General features: G+C 36.1%; 1 protein-coding gene across 10 annotated transcripts in view; it reads right to left on the bottom strand.

Moving 5' to 3' along the window:
* The window catches only part of brdt (bromodomain, testis-specific), a 27298-nt gene extending 8838 nt beyond the window's left edge, over positions 1-18460 (bottom strand). For 4 of the 10 annotated variants that reach the window (XR_003673852.1, XM_028443715.1, XM_028443713.1 and 1 more), the window contains exons 1-9: positions 18322-18460; positions 14407-14483; positions 13348-13575; positions 4414-4542; positions 3632-3904; positions 2445-2573; positions 1635-1787; positions 1484-1551; positions 472-746 (exon numbers count right to left, since the gene is read on the bottom strand). Coding sequence is in view for 9 of the 10 variants with exons in the window: in XM_028443715.1 (XP_028299516.1) it covers positions 472-746; positions 1484-1551; positions 1635-1787; positions 2445-2573; positions 3632-3904; positions 4414-4542; positions 13348-13575; positions 14407-14483; positions 18322-18451 (1462 nt within the window). In the remaining variant the exon portion in view is untranslated. Of the gene's footprint in view, positions 1-471; positions 747-1483; positions 1552-1634; positions 1788-2444; positions 2574-3631; positions 3905-4413; positions 4543-13347; positions 13576-14406; positions 14484-16823; positions 16949-17595; positions 17670-18321 lie in introns of those variants that run through there. The other 6 variants (XM_028443714.1, XM_028443719.1, XM_028443718.1 and 3 more) reach the window with 6 other exon arrangements.
* Between the last annotated feature and the right edge of the window lie 1540 nt (positions 18461-20000).

Genomic DNA, 20000 nt, shown 5'->3' with positions numbered 1-20000 from the left:
ATAAAGTTATGTCAATTGAAACAGGCCAGTAAAAAAGAACTGGAGATGAATCATAGATATGTCAAGAGATGTTAGTATTGATACTTTTGCAAGTGAGTATCAAATCTGATACTCACTTTTTTGGTATTGATACTTTATTCAGTATCGAGTACACCCCTAGATTTATATACTATATATATATATTTTTAAATGGTAAATGATCCTCAAAGGAAAGTCTAAGGTTGTAGGAAAAAAGGTTTTTTTGCGTTTAAATACATTGTAAATGTCAGTTTTTATATAAAAACAAAGTAAATTATCTGAACGCAATTACAATTGGATTACGATTACAACAGCGAACAGATTTTTTCCGATTACAATTATAATGAATTATTACACTACACTACAGCCAACTCTGAGCTTCCTTTGATAAAGTGAACAGCTTAGTATTTATGTGACTGAATAAAACAGTGGTAATGCTACGATGACACTTACTGTTTGCCTTCTTGTAGCATTTCTTCAGAGTTGCTGCGACAAAGATCTGCAGCGCTCTCAGTGTGGAGTTCTGGAGCGTTTCAAAGTCCACTTCAACCTCCTCCAAACTGGAATCATGCAGAGACGACTCCCTGGAATAAATGATGTTCACCAACTCTTCCAGTTTGTCACCAGGCATCTTGTCAATGTCCAGTTTGAGCTGCTTCTTCTCGTGGTTGGTCATGGGAGACGATGGACTGGGCTCGTTGCATTTTGTACTGGTTGTTGTGTCGAGTCTACAGTGGACAGAAGGAGATTTTTAAAATGTTTATTCACACAACTTTTTTCCAGCCAACATACTTTGATGTCCTGACATGTTTCGACTGAAAACTGTCAGTCTTCCTCAGAGGCATCCGCTGAACACCTTGATGTGTCCTTATGAGTTATTTCTGTCTCTGGAGAAGAGGCCATCGGGCGACAGGGGGCATCAACAAAGGACACAACAAAGCGAGATCAAAGGAGATTAGGAGATCAAAGTAAATTTGCTGAAAAAAGTTGTCTGAATAAATGAAACCTTAAAGTCTGTGTAAAGCAAATTTAGCCATTTTCTTCTAAACACATTAAATATGTCATAAATGTTTTCCTTAAAACATGTACAAAGCCATTCAACCATTTAGAATGTAATTGTGGAGCTAAGCTTCACAAACTGTGTTTCACATTTCTGTGTTCAGGATTTAATGGGCGGGTCAGAAATTATAGCCGCGTTACGTAACGGAGCCATCATTAGCATTAACCCGACCCTGCTGCTGAAGCACACCAAACTAATAAATACATAGCAAATTTACTTTGATCTCGACATGTTTCGACTGACAACTGTCAGTCTTCCTCACAGGCGTCATCAAAGGACACATCAAAGTGAAATCAAAAGAGAATAGTAGATCAAAGTAAATTTGGTGAATAAATGAAACCTTAACATATTATTGTAAAAGAAGACAAAATAAACTTGCTGGAATTATTAAAGAAGCACACTTACAAAGAGAAGCTGCAGTTTGCTGACTTTTCAGGAGGAAGTTTGGATTTTGAATTTTTGGCAGTTGTTGTCTAAAGAGGCAAGAACATCATAATGAAGTTATGTAAACTGGTTATCAAGTGTCACGTATAAGGAATGTGTGTTTGTTACCAACCAGCTTGTCTAGTTCGGCCTCCTTAGTGGAAGCGTCTCCTGAAGCGAACAGACTTCCAACTCCGGTTCCTGTTCCTGTGCTGATCGACTGCTGGGATATGGAACCACTCTCGGGGTCCTGGAGAACCTTTGAAAAACGTGCCTCGAACACTTCCTGTTGACACAACAATGTATGATGTAGCATTAAGAAGTCATGTTGAAACAATTACAATTGTATGGAGGTAAATTTGTGTCTTCATTATTCAATTAAAAAAAATAACTTCATTAAAAAAAGAATGTTGAGACCCAAATGTTTACACTATTTTCTTTGATTGAAAATATTTCTTCTGACTGAAGTAATTGAAAAGTTTTTATTGAAAAGTTGTCTTTGTATTATTTGTGTCTCTATCATTCAATACAAAAAAAGTCTAGCAGTTGTTTTTGGTATTTTGACACAAACTTTCCGCAGTGGGCGGAGCCTTTCCCCATTGGTCAGACATGTTTGAATGACAAGTCTCTGTTTCTATAATGTTTTACACAGGATTCGCTCCATAACAAGGCCCAAATACAAAGAAGATGACTTCAATAAAAACACTAAAAACTTTTCAATTCAAGAAAAAATGGAATTATTTGGGACTCAAATTAATTAATTTTTGCCTTTGAATCCTTTTTTTTTTGTTCTAAATGAGGTGATTTTATTTTTCTTGAAAATGTTTTTTTATGATTAAACAATAAAGACACAAATCTACCTCCATACAATTATAGACTATGCCAAGAAAAGCTATATGACATTGTACCTTTACATTTTGAATAAATGAATGAAAAGTCACACCTCAAGTTTTCTGGCCATGATAACCACGTCATCAGAGGGTGGGTTGTATTTGTAACAGTTGGAGAACATTAGTCGCACATCGGCACAAAAGTCTTTGGCGTTTGCGTACTCATGCTGGTCCATCTTGTCCTGTGAAAAATAAACACAATAGACGTTAGGGGTGTAAGAAAAAATAGATTTGGAGATACATCGCAATATTTCACAATGCGATTGTCGTAGCGTGCACTGAACGCACAAGATAATTTCATGGAAAAACACGTGCATATTTTCCCTCATATTTCCTCTTTTATTTGGCCTATCAACATAATTTAAGAACTGGTTTGTAGTTTGAAATCTGCTCTTTCTACACAGGTTGAAACAGTGATCTAAGGACGCTGCGCTTTGCTGCTATTGGCTGTTTAAAATGATCATGTGATCAGCCCCAGAGGGTTAAGAACTGAACGGAATCTGTTGTAGAAGCAAAAGTTGAGCTTTTTTGTAATTTGACAGTTTGATGAACAAACCACTTGTTTTTGATCTTTGAACATGAATTACATTTACTTGTTCTCGCAAGTTTAAAAAATTTTGAAAATGTTGAATTTGTCATTATTGATTTCACCAAAAACAAAGCAGAAAGATTTTATCATGAATTTCCAACATTAATCTAAAAATGGTGATTTTTAATGACACGGTTCAGATGAAATCAGGGCGGAGCTACTTTTTTCTTGGAAATATGACATTAAATTTTATTTCTTTAAAGTAGTTTTATAGTCTTTTACACTAAATGATGGAATTCATTGGATTTTTGAATGTTTTAGGAAGATTCTGAGACACTTTTGATGTAATATATGGATTCAATAACACATGACATCACGTTAAAGGTGAGCAGTGATGGTTGTGTCTTAGAATAGTTCATATGGTTAAAAACAGAAGATTCTAACGGTATATGATATTTGTGATTTGCTGCTGTATTTGAGAAACATTTAATCCCTTCAGAGCGTGAATGAGTGAATTGTGGTTGGCATAAATCATCAGATGGTTTATATATTTAAATCTATTTTATATTCTTCCTCCCAGTAACAATCTCAAACTCTGACTATGGATGTATATCATATTGCTTAGTATCAGGATATATCGTATCGTCAGATTCATGTCACTGTACAGCCCTAGTAAACGTGTGTCAGTGCGTCTGTGGGGAGTGGTCTAACCTTGATGGTGCCCAGGTCCATGGGCTTTCTGATGATGTGGTGATAGTCGGGCAGACCCAGAGCGACAGCGTCGACTGGCGTGTAGAAGGGCCAGGCGTATTGACAGTGCCTCTTGGAGAACAACTCCTTCAGGATGTTGCTGCAGCACCTCAGAGACTCTGGGGGCTCTGGGGTTCTGGCTCCTGGGGTCTCAGTGAAGAGCAGGTCTTTGGGTTCATTTAATCCACTCTCTGGGTCTCGGGGAACCTTTGAAAAACGTGCCTCGAAAACTCCCTGTTGACACATCAATGTATGATGTAGCATTAAGAAGTCATGTTGAAACAGTTACTGTATGGAGGTAAATTATTATTCAATAAAAGAAAAATAACTTTATTAAAAAAAATTCAATCAAAGAAGAAAAGCATGAAAAGAAAAGAATGTTGAGACCCAAATGTTTGCCTTTAAACAATATTTTCTTTGATTAAAAATATTTCTTCTGATTGAAGTAATTTTTTTTTTGTTTATTAAAAACTCATCTTTGTTTTTGGGTCATAATATTTGTAGTACATTTGTGTCTCTATCATTCAATACAAAAAAGTATAGCAAATACAAAAATTGTCTTTTTAACTAATGATAAGTCTTTGTACCAATAACGTTTTACACAGGATTCTCTCTATAACAACAAGCAAATCGCCCAAATACAAAAAGATTGCTTCAATAAAAACACTAAAAACTTTGAAATTCAAGAAAAGCTATATGACATTGTACCTTTACATTTTGAATAAATGAATGAAAAGTCACACCTCAAGTTTTCTGGCCATGATAACCACGTCATCAGAGGGTGGGTTGTATTTGTAACAGTTGGAGAACATTAGTCGCACATCGGCACAAAAGTCTTTGGCGTTTGCGTACTCCTGCTGGTCCATCTTGTCCTGTGAAAAATAAACACAATAGACGTTAGGGGTGTAAGAAAAAATAGATTTGGAGATACATCGCAATATTTCACAATGTGATTATCGTATCAATCGAAAAATGTCCAATTCGATTTCTTTAATCATGTTTTTGAATGTAAAAACCATTTAATGTCGCTAACTTATGAATAGCACGTAAACTCCCAGTCACTAGGTGTCAGTGAACGCATCATCGGACCTTGTTAAACTACCTCACTCCTCAATGCATTTTAGCTTTATTTTCATAAAACATACTGAACACTTTTATAGATGTATGTGGTTACTTTTTTTGTCTTAAATAATTTAATCCTCTGAGGTCTAATGCGTTTTTGCAGTTTTTTCACTGTGTTTGCGCATTAATAGTTTTTAGCACATTACATTATTTTGTTATTGCAAATATTACTATTATTCTCATTATAACATTACTTTTATTACTACTACTATTTTCACTAATAATATTATATCCGTATCATTATCTTTATCATTATAAGGGCTCGACACAAACTTATCCAGTGGTGGCACTGGTGTGACCAACTTTCTCTGTTAGTCGAGGGGTTGTACAGTATAGCCATGCATGCTGATGAATAGTTGACTTAACTGGCATACTGTAGTTTCGTATGAAGTAAAGATTGACAGTAACTCAGGATATATTTGCACAATGTTTTAGTGTCAATGTTAAGTTTTTCTGTAACAAGCAGTGGCTGAAATTTTTACAATGATACATATATAATTTTAAAAGACATAACAAAGACTATTTATTAACAGCAAAGCATAACAACAATAAGTTAACAACAGGCCTATTATTAGGTCTCAAAACATCGGTTCTGTCCGGCCTGTCAACATTTTTTTCATTACAGCTATAACAACCTACTTATCCCTTACATGTCCATGCACAGCTGCCTCCACCGGCACCGTTGCAAGATGGCTGCGCTGTAGACGCGTCCCTCCACAGTATGCGTCTGCGTATGTTATGTTTATAGTTAAAGAAAGCTATGCTAAAGCTAATCGCATGGTGCCCGAGGTAGTCTCTCAAGAATCCGTCAGCAAGCTTTGCGGCATTTCCATAAAACTACGTTTTTTTCAGTAATCTGTGTGGTTATAAACATTGACATTTTCCATCTTTGACCTGGTTTGATTCTGGATTGATAACAGTAGTTAAAAAAACTGTTGACAAATACTTTTGTACTTGTACTTTTTTCACTTTTTAACAGAATTTTAAGCAGAAACCAAGGAGTTAAACTAGGATTTAACCCCGGGAACTCCTGCGCCTGCATAAATGGTAAGTTCTATGCATTTAACATTCTCTACAACAGTCTCTAACACACTCGCTCACTCAGTAGGAGGTGGGGGAAGCTAGCAAACAGTTCTCTCAACCCTCACCCTACTTATAATCCAAGGGTGTGCATCCATTATTTTGGACTTTTTTGGTAATTACGTTTAAAAAAAAAGAAATTTTAAACTAAACGCGGGTTAAACCAAAAGGGACTTGCAAGGTGGGAGGAGCGTCTGAGCCGCACGCACTACTATTACTATTCTTCAAATCACTTTTGGTTGCATCATGCAAAAAAATCAACGTGCAGAAAAAGAGCGGAAACGTGAGGCAATGCGCCAAGCACGTGATGCTGAGTCACCTGAAGTCCGAAATGCTCGCCTGGCTAGCAACGCTGCGCGCGGGGCAACACGTTGTGCAGCTCAAACAGGTGAAGAACGGAAAAATCGCCTGGCAAGCACCGCTGCGTGCGAGGCAACACGCCGTGCAGCACAGACCAGTGAAGAACGGAATAATCGCTTGGCGAGCAACGCTGCGCGTGGGGTAACACACCGTGCAGCAAAAACACCTCAGCAGCAGGAGGACCGACAAGCAAGAGATGCCCTGTGCCATCAAGAAATGAGTCGTGCACGCGTAGAACAGGCACGAAAAAACAATTGCAACCTTGCTCGATGTGATGACATAAACTTTTTTAAAGAGGAGATTTATGGGGATTTCACACACACACTAAGTATCACCTCACTGTTTGAGTGTCCTACATGCATACACTGCAATTCCTATGTCTGGAAAGAAGAGAGGAAAGGATTCTGTTGCGTGTCTGGAGAAATAGACCTCACATACAATCCCACTAATCCTAAACCTGGCTCAATCCCACCACAGCCTCCAAATGCTATCAAGGACCTTTTCATGAATCAAAACTTTGTTAAACAAGCTAAACAATACAACAATGCATTGGCAATGGAAAGCATTGGCATAAAAGAGATCACTATTCCTGGTTTCAACCCAGGCGTACGGATACAAGGAAAAGTTTTTCATTTCATTGCCGGCCCTCTTCCTGAACAGGGTCAAATGCCCACCTGCTCAGATCTACTTTCATGATCCTTCCCATGAAGTGGAATTATACCGTACTCATGCCTCAAACAGTGATCTGAATGAAGAATTATTGCTTAGAGCACAAGAGGCCATTCACAGGTGCAACCTATATGTACAACAGTTCAAGTCAGCAATTGAGTACATGAACCGTGGCATCGTGGCACTGTGAATCTTCCATCACTGGACAGCGATGTTGCAGTCATTGCTCCAGGAACCACTCCTACTGAGCAGTTTGGAAAGCTGGCTGTCACTCTTCACCTCAGAGGAGGACAACTTCAGAAAATTGATGCCATTCATCCAGCATATGATCCGCTATCATATGTGCTTCTTCTGCCACAGGGCTCTGAAGGATACAAACACTGAACTGATAGGTGTCACCCCAACAAACTTTTAGAAATTCCACCTTCAAGTACGCAACACTGATCATCACTTTAATTTGCTGCATCGTGGTGGAAAACTCACACAACAGTATGTATGTGACATGATGGCTAAAATTGAATCACACTGGATTCGCCACAACCAGAAATCCATCAAGGCAGAAAAATACAATGTCATTGTTGATGCCCTGAGTAGTGACCCTGAGATCATCCCGGAACGACTAACCATACTGCCCCCCAAAGATTTATGGATCACCAAGATGGTACGCCAAAGAATTCCAAGACGCCATGGCCTTGGTCAGAGTCAAAGGCAAACCAGACTTCTTCCTCACCTTCACTTGCATCCCCATCTGGGCTGAGATTAAAAGATCGCTTTTTGAAGGTCAGCAGATTAATCAAAGACCAGACATCACTGCCAGAGTATTCCACATGAAGGTGGAAGCTCTACTCACAGACCTTCTGAAACATGACATACTGGGACATGTGGATGCATTTGTGATGGTGAAAAACTCAAAAAAGACATCTTCCTCATATACATATGCTCATCACCATGGTGCAACGTGACAAACCCAGGACCTCCACTGATAATGATCACGTCGTATCTGCAGAGATTCCAACAATTAAACAAATCCACATCTACATCACATTGTCACATCACATGATTCACGGCCCATGTGGACAATGGAATCGTAACAGTCCATGCATGGTTGACAGAAAGTGTTCAAAGGACCACCCCAAACTGTTGAGACATACCACAAGCTTCTCAGACAACTCTTACCCACTGTACAGAAGACGAGCTGAAGATGCACCTGGCTCTCCAATCTTAAAGACGATCAGAGGGGGCATAAATGTGTCCGTCAATAATGAGTGGGTTGTGCCATACAATCCATACCTCCTGCTCTGATACAATGCACACATTAACCTTGAAATTGTCTGTGTTGTCTCCAGTGTCAAGTATTTGTACAAATACTTGAAGGGTCCAGATCAATGTCTTGTGAGGTTGGATGTGGCTGAGACAACTGAGATACAATGAGGTGACGCGCTATGAGTTAGGTCGGTACATCACTGCATCTGAGGCCTACTGGCGAATCTATGAATTCCCCATCCAACAAAAAAAAACACCTGTAAAAAAGCTGGCAATTCATTTGGAGAATGAACAGGTCATCACGTTCAATGATGACGGTGCTGTCCACAACTTACTGGACGCAGGACCACCTGCAACTACACTGACTGCCTTTTTCAAAGCAATGTCTTTACATCCACACATGTGACACATTGTGTACCCAGATGTATTTCAACACTTCACATTCACAGGTAAGACTTCTCAATTGCGAAAAAAAAAAGACAAAGTTCCCACGATTATCGCATGGCCGACACCGTTGGATGCATTCCAATGATTGCCTTCAACCCACACACTGCTGAACTGTTCTATCTCTGCATCCTTTTATACCGTATCCCAGGACCTACTTCCTTCAGAGACCTCCGTGAAGTTGGAGATGTGGTCATGGACACCTATCTGGCTGCACATGGCATTGTTGACAATGACCAGGAAGTGGATTATGTTATGAAAGAAGCAGCAAATGTGACCTTAGAGGAGAGCACTTGCAGTTTTGGGAAAGACACAAAAACGTGTTCTTAGTGAAGACTTCATGCACAGAGCTGTGATGAATGAGTCAAATGAGAACAATCTGAATCAAGTGCTACTCGACCTCAAGGACCACATTGAAAGACATGGTTTCACACTGAGTGGAAACTTTGGACTCCCTGAGCCTAATCCACTTCATGATCATAATCAGACTCCCCACATCATCCAGCACGAGACGGAGCACAACATGGAGGAACTTCACGCTCAAATTACTCAAACAGAAAACACACTTAATCATGAGCAGCGAAGTGTTGTCAAAACCGTGATAGAGAGCGTGGAACAGGGTCTTGGAAAGATGATCGCGCTTGATGCAAGTGGTGGGACAGGAAAAACCTTTGTATTGTGCCACATCCTGAACAAAGTCCATCAAAAGGCAAAGTGGCTCTTGCAACAGCCGCGAGTGGCATCGCAGCAACCCTACTGCCAGAAGGCACCACCTTTCACAGTAGAACAAAATGTCCTCTCATTCTCACTGATGAATCCACTTGCGCTGTCAGTGAACATGACAACACTGCCACACTCATTAGGATGGCACATCTCATGTTGTGGATGAAGTGACGATGATGGATCGCCGTGCATTAGAAGCAGCAGACCGTACATTTCGGTGGCTTTGTAGATCAGACAAATCATTTGGTGGCATCACAATGGTCTTTGGTGGCGACTGGAGGCAAATACTGACCGTTGTGCCACACAGTAGCCGAACCGAGATCATAGGACGGTGTTGTAAGAGCTCATACCTATGGAAAAATGTTGAAACTCTCAGTCTAACAATAAACATGAGAATCTCTCAAGCTACAGAACATCAACAAGCTGAAGAAGAATTTTTCTTAGACCGTGGTGAGGCAAAAATTCCAATAGTTCCAGAGGAAGGTGACTGTGCAATTAAACTCAACGACATACTGACAATTTCTGGTGACAAACTAAAAGACATTGTAAATTGGGTGTATGAAGACATGCTGGCCAACATTTCCTGTCCAACGTGGCTATGTGAACGTGTCATATTATGCCCAACTAACTCTGAAGTCGACACAGTGAATGAATACATAACCAAGATCTTTCCAGGAGAAGAACACGTTTGCAACAGCGTTGACACAGCAGATTCTGAGGGTCATCATATGTACCCAACTGAGTTTTTAAACACACTCTGCCCATCCGGAATGCCTCCTCATCGCATTTCTTTTAAAGTTGGAATGGTCATCATGCTACTGCGAAACTTTGACCAACAAAATGGACATTGTAATGGCTCAAGATACATTATCGAAGAAATCCTGCCACAAAATCTGTAATTGGTGTAAATGCTGGACGCACACTCTTAATTCCACGAATCACACTCATACCATCAGACAACATCTTCCCATTCACCTTAAGACGCAAACAATTTCCAGTGAGACCATGCTTTGCCATGACTGTGAATAAGTCACAGGGTCAATCTTTGCAGCGTGTTGGTGTTTTCAGCACAAGAGATTTCTTCAGCCATGGACAATTTTATGTTGCCGCCAGCAGAGTTGGAAGATCAAACAGACTTCGTATACTTGCTCTAGAAGAAGGAACTAAGAAAAAGCGACACTTTCTAAGCAATGTTGTATATACTGAAGTGCTGACTCAGTAGTTGGGGGGAGGCTGGAAGCAGTTGGAGGTCCATACAGACCCAGTTGTGGTGAAGCCCAAACAGGCTCCCACTTCTGACCTGGCTTACAGTTCTCTTAACCCTCATACTACACAAAATCTGAGAGTGTGCTTCCATTGTTTTTAACTTCTTTAGTTACGCTTCAAAACTTTTTTGATTTTGAAATCAACACAAATTAGACCAAACGAGACATGAGGGGGAGGAGCGTCTGAGCGGCACGCACACTGATACTACGTACTATTACTACTAAGAACTAATCCACTAACAACTAACAAACTAACCTCTAACATAGTGTGGTGGTGGGAATCCAGCCACAAAAGGACTCAGTGTGTTCCTGTGTGTGCCTGGATAAATGGAGAGGGGCACCTTTACTGTAAAACCCACCAGTTTTCTGTGTCTCTTCTCTATGGTCGTATGTTGGATGTACGTGACATGTTTACGTGTAATTAATTATGTGTTTTTCTTTGCCGAGGTAGTGTCGAAAGTTAGGGGATGCTCTGGTACATTTATGATTCATTTACCTAAGTCCAGCAAACATTGGTGCAACCTTTATCTATATATCATGTTCATGTCCCATAGAATTAAAACAGGGAAATCACACGATATTTTATTTTGCACCCTTCATAACACTACAGAGTATGTACACCACTTTGTACATCCAACCTTCAAACACATTCTCATTTGGCCATAATTAACTCTACTTAAGCTCCCACATGAATACATACTTCCGACGGGCACTGTACTATCTACCTATAAAAGCAAGGGAGGTCTGGATGTGTGGATGTCTGTGTGTGGAGCAAATATCTCTCCGACGCAGTGCCAGTTCTACTTGAAACTCGGTCGACGGGTTCAAAATACCCCGAGTGTGTGTGTCTGTTATTTTAGAGTAAGTTGGTCATTTCAAAATGTTTATTTTAATTTTATTTCACTTCTTGACGGCCCCGAAATGAAACCTATTCAACTATTGACCTCAGGGTGTGAGGGGGCGCTAGCGCACCATCTTCACGGCACAGCTCAAGAGTAAGAGCAAGAGTCACGTGTGCGGCCAGAGCCAATCGCTGCGCACACAGCTAAGCAGCTGTAAACACACGAGCGATAGAGAAGAAGATAGTTTAGACCGAGACACAGAGCTCTGAATAGATTGTTTGAAACCATCAGCCACTGGTGAGTCTTTTCCAGACACGTTTCCAACCCGTTCAATTCTCCACGATTATGCGCGATAAAAAGCCATCATCAATGGATCAAAGATGACTTGAGCTGCCATGGTAACCACCCGGAAAATAGTGATTTATTCACCGTAATGGGTGAAAAAAGCCGGTGTTTGAGGAATAATGAGCCTGTTCTAAAGGTGCGTGAGTCTTCAGTGATTATAGTGGCTTACATCACCCGTAATTAGTCACACTTTTTGGTCGCTTCATCACTTTATTGCTTCAGTGACGTGTGAGTGAAACCATCAGCCACTGGTGAGTCTTTTACAGACACGTTTCCCAACCCAGTCAATTCTCCATCTGGAAAACTGTAGATTATCTGTGGTGCCGTGCATGGAAGCTAAGCTCTGACCACTCGGTTCAAAGGCAAAAAATTATTTTTGTTTTTTAAAAAAGACAGTCGAATTGTAGATAATACTTTAATTTACTTACTCACTCATGTAGTTAATTTTGTTTTGCGCAGTTTTGTTACTTTTCTGATTGGTTATCAGCATCTCAAACATTCACTGGAACACACGGTATTTATTTATTTGATGCACGTTCACAGAGTCGGATGTAGACACACACACGGCTGATGTGCGTGCACGGAGGAGATGGATGTGGACACACACTATTTATAATAAAAAATATACTAAATGAGTAAAATAAAACTAAAACAAAACAATATTTACACAAAATGATTCCAGAACCACTACAATGGCAACAAAAACAATAATTATACAAATAATGCACAAAAACACAACAGAAAGATACAAAAATACACATAATGACTCCAAAAAAAACATACAATACAGAAAAATACACTAAACAAAAAAAATACAAAAGTGAGTAAAAAAACCAAACAAACACATTTATCATGCTCATATCCCATAGAATTAAACCAGGAAAATTGCACCCGCAAATATACCCCTTATGCTCCCACATGAATGCATACTTCCGACGGGCACTGTACTAGTCAACATAATTTAAGAACTGGTTTGTAGTTTGAAATCTGCTCTTTCTACACGGGTTGAAACAGTGATCTAAGGACGCTGCGCTTTGCTGCTATTGGCTGTTTAAAATGATCATGTGATCAGCCCCAGAGGGTTAAGAACTGAACAGAATCTGTTGTAGAAGCAAAAGTTGAGCTTTTTTGTAATTTGACAGTTTGATAAACAAACCACTTGTTTTTGATCTTTGAACATGAATTACATTTACTTGTTCTCGCAAGTTTAAAAAATTAATTAAATAAATTGTATTTAATATTATTTTGTATTTGTAAATGTTGAATTTGTCAGTATTGGTTTCACCAAAAACGAAGCAGAAAGATTTTATCATGAATTTCCAACGTTAATCTAAAAATTTTTGAATGTTTTAGGAAGATTCTGAGACACTTTTGATGTAATATATGGATTCAATGACACATGACATCATGTTTAAGGTGAGCAGTGATGGTTGTGTCTTAGAATAGTTTATATGTTTAAAAACAGAAGATTCTAAGCATTCTAACAGATGTATTTTGTATTGCTTTATGTCAATGTACAGCCCTAGTAAACGTGTGTCAGTGCGTCTGTGGGGAGTGGTCTAACCTTGATGGTGCCCAGGTCCATGGGCTTTCTGATGATGTGGTGATAGTCGGGCAGACCCAGAGCGACAGCGTCGACTGGCGTGTAGAAGGGCCAGGCGTATTGACAGTGCCTCTTGGAGAACAACTCCTTCAGGATGTTGCTGCAGCACCTCAGAGACTCTGGGGGCTCTGGGGTTCTGGCTCCTGGGGTCTCAGTGAAGAGCAGGTCTTTGGGTTCATTTAATCCACTCTGTAAAGTGAGAATGACCTACTGTAAATATCGGCACTCTATAGATATGGGGCGCCGATTGTAAAGTTGCGCATTCTAAAATAAACAGCAACTTGTTGCAACATTGAGCAACAAATCAAATTTACAAAATATATGTGATTATTTTATGTTTTTTCTGACCAGCGTTACAGCAATATTTGTGAAAAATGTTAAATCAAAATCGAAATAATAAATCTAAATCTAAATGCAGAATGTTAGATATAAATGTTAAATGTCAATCTAAATGTTAATTCTAAATATTAATCTTAAATACAAATATAAATCTAAATGTTAAATGCTAAATCTAAATGATGAATTTGCATATAAGCTAAAAATTTAGTTCCACCCGTGTAATTTAGATTTAACACTAGATTTACATTTACATTTAACATTTAGATTTAAATTTAACATTTAGTATTTACATTTAACATTGGGATATGTTTACGAGAAAAAAAGAAATTTCACATTCTAAATCTAAATGTAAATCTTAAATATAAAATCTAAATGTTAAATCTAAATCATAGATCTCACTATACAATTGAACATTTAGAATTTAACATTTTGATTTAGATTAAACATTTTAGATTTAGATTTAACATTTAGATTTAATATTGACATATTGTCGGAGAAAAGTAAATATCACAAATATTGCTGTAAATCTGGTCAAAAGTAACATTAAAAAAAAAATCACATTTTGAAACGTGGTTTGTTGCTAAATGTTGCAAAAAGTTGCTGTTTATTTTAGCATGCACAGCTTTACAATCATATATACAGAAGCATTGAAATCTGACTTTTTAAAAGCAGATTTCCTACCATTAAACTGTTCACTGGTGCATCAGTCACTTTCTGCTCCACAACCACCTCTGACACCAGAGATCTCTGTGAAGAACCTGCAACACAGAACATAACCATCATCAGTGCAGTTCTTTAATAATACACTTAGAGAGGTCAGAGAAGCAATGTGTGGTGGTACATTCACGAGAACGGTTCTTCAAGGGATCCTCCACTGTTTTTATACACGTGTCCTAAAACCTTCTAAATGTCCTTATTAGTAGATCTATGTCTAACAAATCAGATTATTATGCACCATATTCATTTAATTTCCTTTTAAAAATACCACTACTTTACAGTTCTACAGCCTGTGTTCCTCCATCTTGAAATCATGTGATTGATGATGTCACACGGCCCCACTGCCTGTAAACATCCCATTATTTTCTATTGGAGTGAAACATTCAGCCTGATTTTTAGATTTTTATCAGCTTTATAGATCATTTATCAGCTTTATAGATCATTTATCAGCTTTATAGATCATTTATCATCTTTATAGATCATTTAGCAACTTTTTAGATCGTTTAAGTTTCCCCTAGAAAACGTGCTAAACCTGGTGGTAGATAAGCCCACTGGCAGCCCACTGAGTTTTTGTAAAAAAAAAAAAAAAGTGTTAAAAGTTGCGAGGAATTTTGAAATTATGACTATTATGTGTTATTTTAAGACATTTATTAACGATACTTAAATGTAGAGTCTTACAAAGGCACAATCTTGAAATATGGTTTAACAAACACAAAATAAAATCCAATTAAAAGAAATGATATAAATTCTATTCACTAAAGTTAAATCCTAGTGAATGTTAAAACAAGCCAATGCTGGTCACATTTCAAAGTAAAATAAATTAACATAAATAAAAAGTTAAAACATGGCCATGAGGTAAAACCATTAAACTCAGAGGCTTCAGTGATTGACAGCCTACAACATGAAAAATGTGAAAGCTATTAGTTATTTTCCTAATAGTCAGTGTACTGTATTTACATTATTTATTGCTTTCTTTTGCTTTTGCTTACGGTATCTCAATGATAGTGCCATGGTGTAAGTCTATAGGGCTGCATCTAACCACTATTTTAATACTTTTAATAATATCATCCGTTATTGAAACGATTAATTGACTAATCGGATGACAAATCGTACAATCATTTGCTCTATGTTGCTACAATCTTTTGGGGAAAATTACGACAAATAAAACTATTCTCAACTTAAAGTGTAAACAGGTTCCTTACAAACACAAATTAAAATGAATACATCATCACTAGAATGTGCTTCAGTAATAACATTTACACATTAAATAAAGCTACAATAGCTGCTGACTCATCATGGGCTGATCTTTTATGGAATATGTTTGTGCATATAGGTAACTGCATTAGTGTTATTGTATATCATTTATTTAATTCCTCATTTATAGTCAAATTATTTTCTAAAAAAAAAAAAGCACATGAAAAGCAAAAATAACTCTGATAGTGTTTTTATTTCTGCTGAATCTTGTTTAATTTATTGCTGATAACGAGTTACATAAAGTTATGGCTGATAAATATCTCACTGATTCCCTAAAATTAATGTTTCATGAGTGGGGATTGATGAATAATGACGTAATTTATGCCAAAGTTTACTTCACACAACGTGACATGTTAGTTTTTATCTTTTCATAAAAGTGTTAAATCTGACTATTAATAAATCAGTAAGACGTGTACTTTTTATTCCTTTAATGAAGTGGTTAGCATTAGCTCTTAGCCCAGTCTTATGTGTCGGTGGGTTAGCTTCTGCTCACTGTGTTGGCTGTGTGTCCCAGTAACAGCGACATATTCTTACCAGTGTGAATATTTGTGATGATATATCTGTAAAACACTGGAGGACCCTGCATTTAGCAGCTTTTTCAGTCATAATGACACTTTTTATACATTTAGGATGTTTTTCTGCTACAAACTGAAATATGCCCAAATTCTTTACATCAAAGCATCACAGAAAGATGTTAAAATAGCTAACCATAATACCACCATGCACCCAAAATTGTAGCAAAGTTCGGCAATTCTGACTAAATAATAAATGTTAAAATGGACTAGATTTAAATAGAGCTTTTATGACAAAGTAGTTTCAAAGCTCTTCACAATATCAGCTCATTCACACAGGATTATTACTGAATATTCACAATATTATAAAACAAGCAGTATTTACTAACGTAACTCAGGAATACCACTGAATAAGTAACTAAATTTACAATTTACTTTTTGACTTTTCTGTATTTCTGTTTTGGTTTTAGATCAGTAAAACTAAATAACCACTGTTTATTTTGATTTTGATTTCAAACGGAATAACTAAATAACTAATACACGGATTATTTACCAACTTCATTCAGGAATTTCACTGATTATGAACTAAAATTGACAATGTTAATATAAATTCACCTTGTTCACAAAAGTAGCTCATTGGTAACATCCGCTGGTCCATCTTTACGAAACTTTCTGATTCAGACACGACTTCGTTCTTCCTCTCTGACTGATCTAAAGCTTCTTTGATCCGTTCCTGAGTTACCATGACTACCAAGTAAACACTGAGCGGTTCTACAAAGCTGGGTTCCATGATTCTAAATGTACTAGTGAGCAGTGGTGGGTAGTGACACGTTACATTTCTCTGTTACATGGACTTGACTATATATTTGATTCATTTATTTCATTTTATTTTATATATATATATATATATATATATATATATATATATATATATATATATATACATATATATGTACAGTATATATGTATATATATATACATATATATGTACAGTATATATATATATGTATATATATATATACTAGTATATATACATATATATACATATATATATTATACTATATATATAAAAATAAAATGAAATAAATGAATAATAAATGAATTCACACAGGATTATTACTGAATATTCACAATATTATAAAACAAGCAGTATTTACTAACGTAACTCAGGAATACCACTCAATAAGTAAACTAAATTTACAATTTAGTTTTTGACTTTTCTGTATTTCTGTTTGGTTTTAGATCAGTAAAACTAAATAACCACTGTTTATTTTGATTTTGATTTCACACGGAATAACTAAATAACTAATACACGGATTATTTACCAACTTCTTCAGGAATTTCACTGAATTATGAACTAAAATTGACAATGTTAATATAAATTCACCTTGTTCACAAAAGTAGCTCATTGGTAACATCCGCTGGTCCATCTTTACGAAACTTTCTGATTCAGACACAACTTCGTTCTTCCTCTCTGACTGATCTAAAGCTTCTTTGATCTGTTCCTGAGTCACCATGACTACCAAGTAAACATCGAGCGGTTCTACAAAGCTGCGTTCCATGATTCTAAATGTACTAGTGAGCAGTGGTGGGTAGTGACACGTTACATTTGCTGTGTTACATGGACTTGAGTATGTATTTATTCATTTATTTCATTTTATTTTTATATTTTTATATATACAGTATATATATATACAGTATATATGTTATATATATATATATATATACATATATATGTACTGTATATATATATATATACATATATATACATATATATTATACTATATATATAAAAATAAAATGAAATAAATGAATAATAAATGAATTCACACAGGATTATTACTGAATATTCACAATATTATAAAACAAGCAGTATTTACTAACGTAACTCAGGAATACCACTCAATAAGTAACTAAATTTACAATTTAGTTTTTTGACTTTTCTGTATTTTCTGTTTTGGTTTTAGATCAGTAAAAACTAAATAACCACTGTTTATTTGATTTTGATTTCAAACGGAATAACTAAATAACTAATACACGGATTATTTACCAACTTCATTCAGGAATTTCACTGAATTATGAACTAAAATTGACAATGTTAATATAAATTCACCTTGTTCATAAAAGTAGCTCATTGGTAACATCCGCTGGTCCATCTTTACGAAACTTTCTGATTCAGACACGACTTCGTTCTTCCTCTCTGACTGATCTAAAGCTTCTTTGATCCGTTCCTGAGTTACCATGACTACCAAGTAAACATCGAGCGGTTCTACAAAGCTGCGTTCCATGATTCTAATGTACTAGTGAGCAGTGGTGGGTAGTGACACGTTACATTTGCTGTGTTACATGGACTTGAGTATGTATTTATTCATTTATTTCATTTTATTTTTATATTTTTATATATACAGTATATATATATACAGTATATATGTATATATATATGTATATATATATATATACATATATATGTACTGTATATATATATATATATACATATATATATTATACTATATATATAAAAATAAAATGAAATAAATGAATAATAAATGAATTCACACAGGATTATTACTGAATATTCACAATATTATAAAACAAGCAGTATTTACTAACGTAACTCAGGAATACCACTCAATAAGTAACTGAATTTACAATTTAGTTTTTGACTTTTCTGTATTTCTGTTTTGGTTTTAGATCAGTAAAACTAAATAACCACTGTTTATTTTGATTTTGATTTCAAACGGAATAACTAAATAACTAATACACGGATTATTTACCAACCTTCATTCAGGAATTTCACTGAATTATGAACTAAAATTGACAATGTTAATATAAATTCACCTTGTTCATCAAAAGTAGCTCATTGGTAACAGCCGCTGGTCCATCTTAACGAAACTTTCTGATTCAGACACGACTTCGTTCTTCCTCTCTGACTGATCTAAAGCTTCTTTGATCCGTTCCGGATCACCATGACTACCAAGCTAAACATCGAGCGGTTCTACAAAGCTGCGTTCCATGATTCTAAATGTACTAGTGAGCAGTGGTGGGTAGTGACACGTTACATTTGCTCTGTTACATGGACTTGACTATGGTATTTATTCATTTATTTCATTTTATTTTTATATATACAGTATATTATATATATGTATAGATATATATACAGTATATATGCATATATATATAGATAACAGTATATATATATATATGCATATATATAGTATATATATATATATACAGTATATATGCAATATAGATATATATACAGTATATATATATATATGCAATCTATACTATCTATATATATATAGATATATATGTATATATATAACGCTATATGCATATATATATATCAGTATATATATATATCTATATATATATATACGTATATATATATATATATATGCATATAATATAGTATATATATATAATATATATATGCCTGTGGGCCCATTTTTATTGCAGTTGTAGGGATAATATATCATGTGAAACTTTAACCTACGACTAAACACCATACCAAACATACTGTATCATGCTAGCTTATCAGCAGGGATGAAGGAATGCTCCAACGTTGGGCTAAATCACTGTGTCTCTGATGTTTTTCAATCTTGGGTCGTGAACCAATGTGGGGTCGCCTGAAGGCGTCTTAATAATAATAAAATGTGAGAAGTGACTGATTAAAATATATATTTAATATTTTTGAAATAAATAAAAAAAAGTTTTTTATTTTTTTTATTTATTTTTATTTATCTCTTTTGTCAACAACAAAAAAACATTGCAATATATCACAGAAATAGA

This window comes from Gouania willdenowi, chromosome 4, assembly GCF_900634775.1.
Source record: "Gouania willdenowi chromosome 4, fGouWil2.1, whole genome shotgun sequence".
Classification (NCBI taxonomy): domain Eukaryota; kingdom Metazoa; phylum Chordata; class Actinopteri; order Blenniiformes; family Gobiesocidae; genus Gouania; species Gouania willdenowi.
The sequence above is the reverse complement of the archived record's forward strand: the minus strand, read 5'-3'. Positions and strand labels throughout refer to the sequence as shown.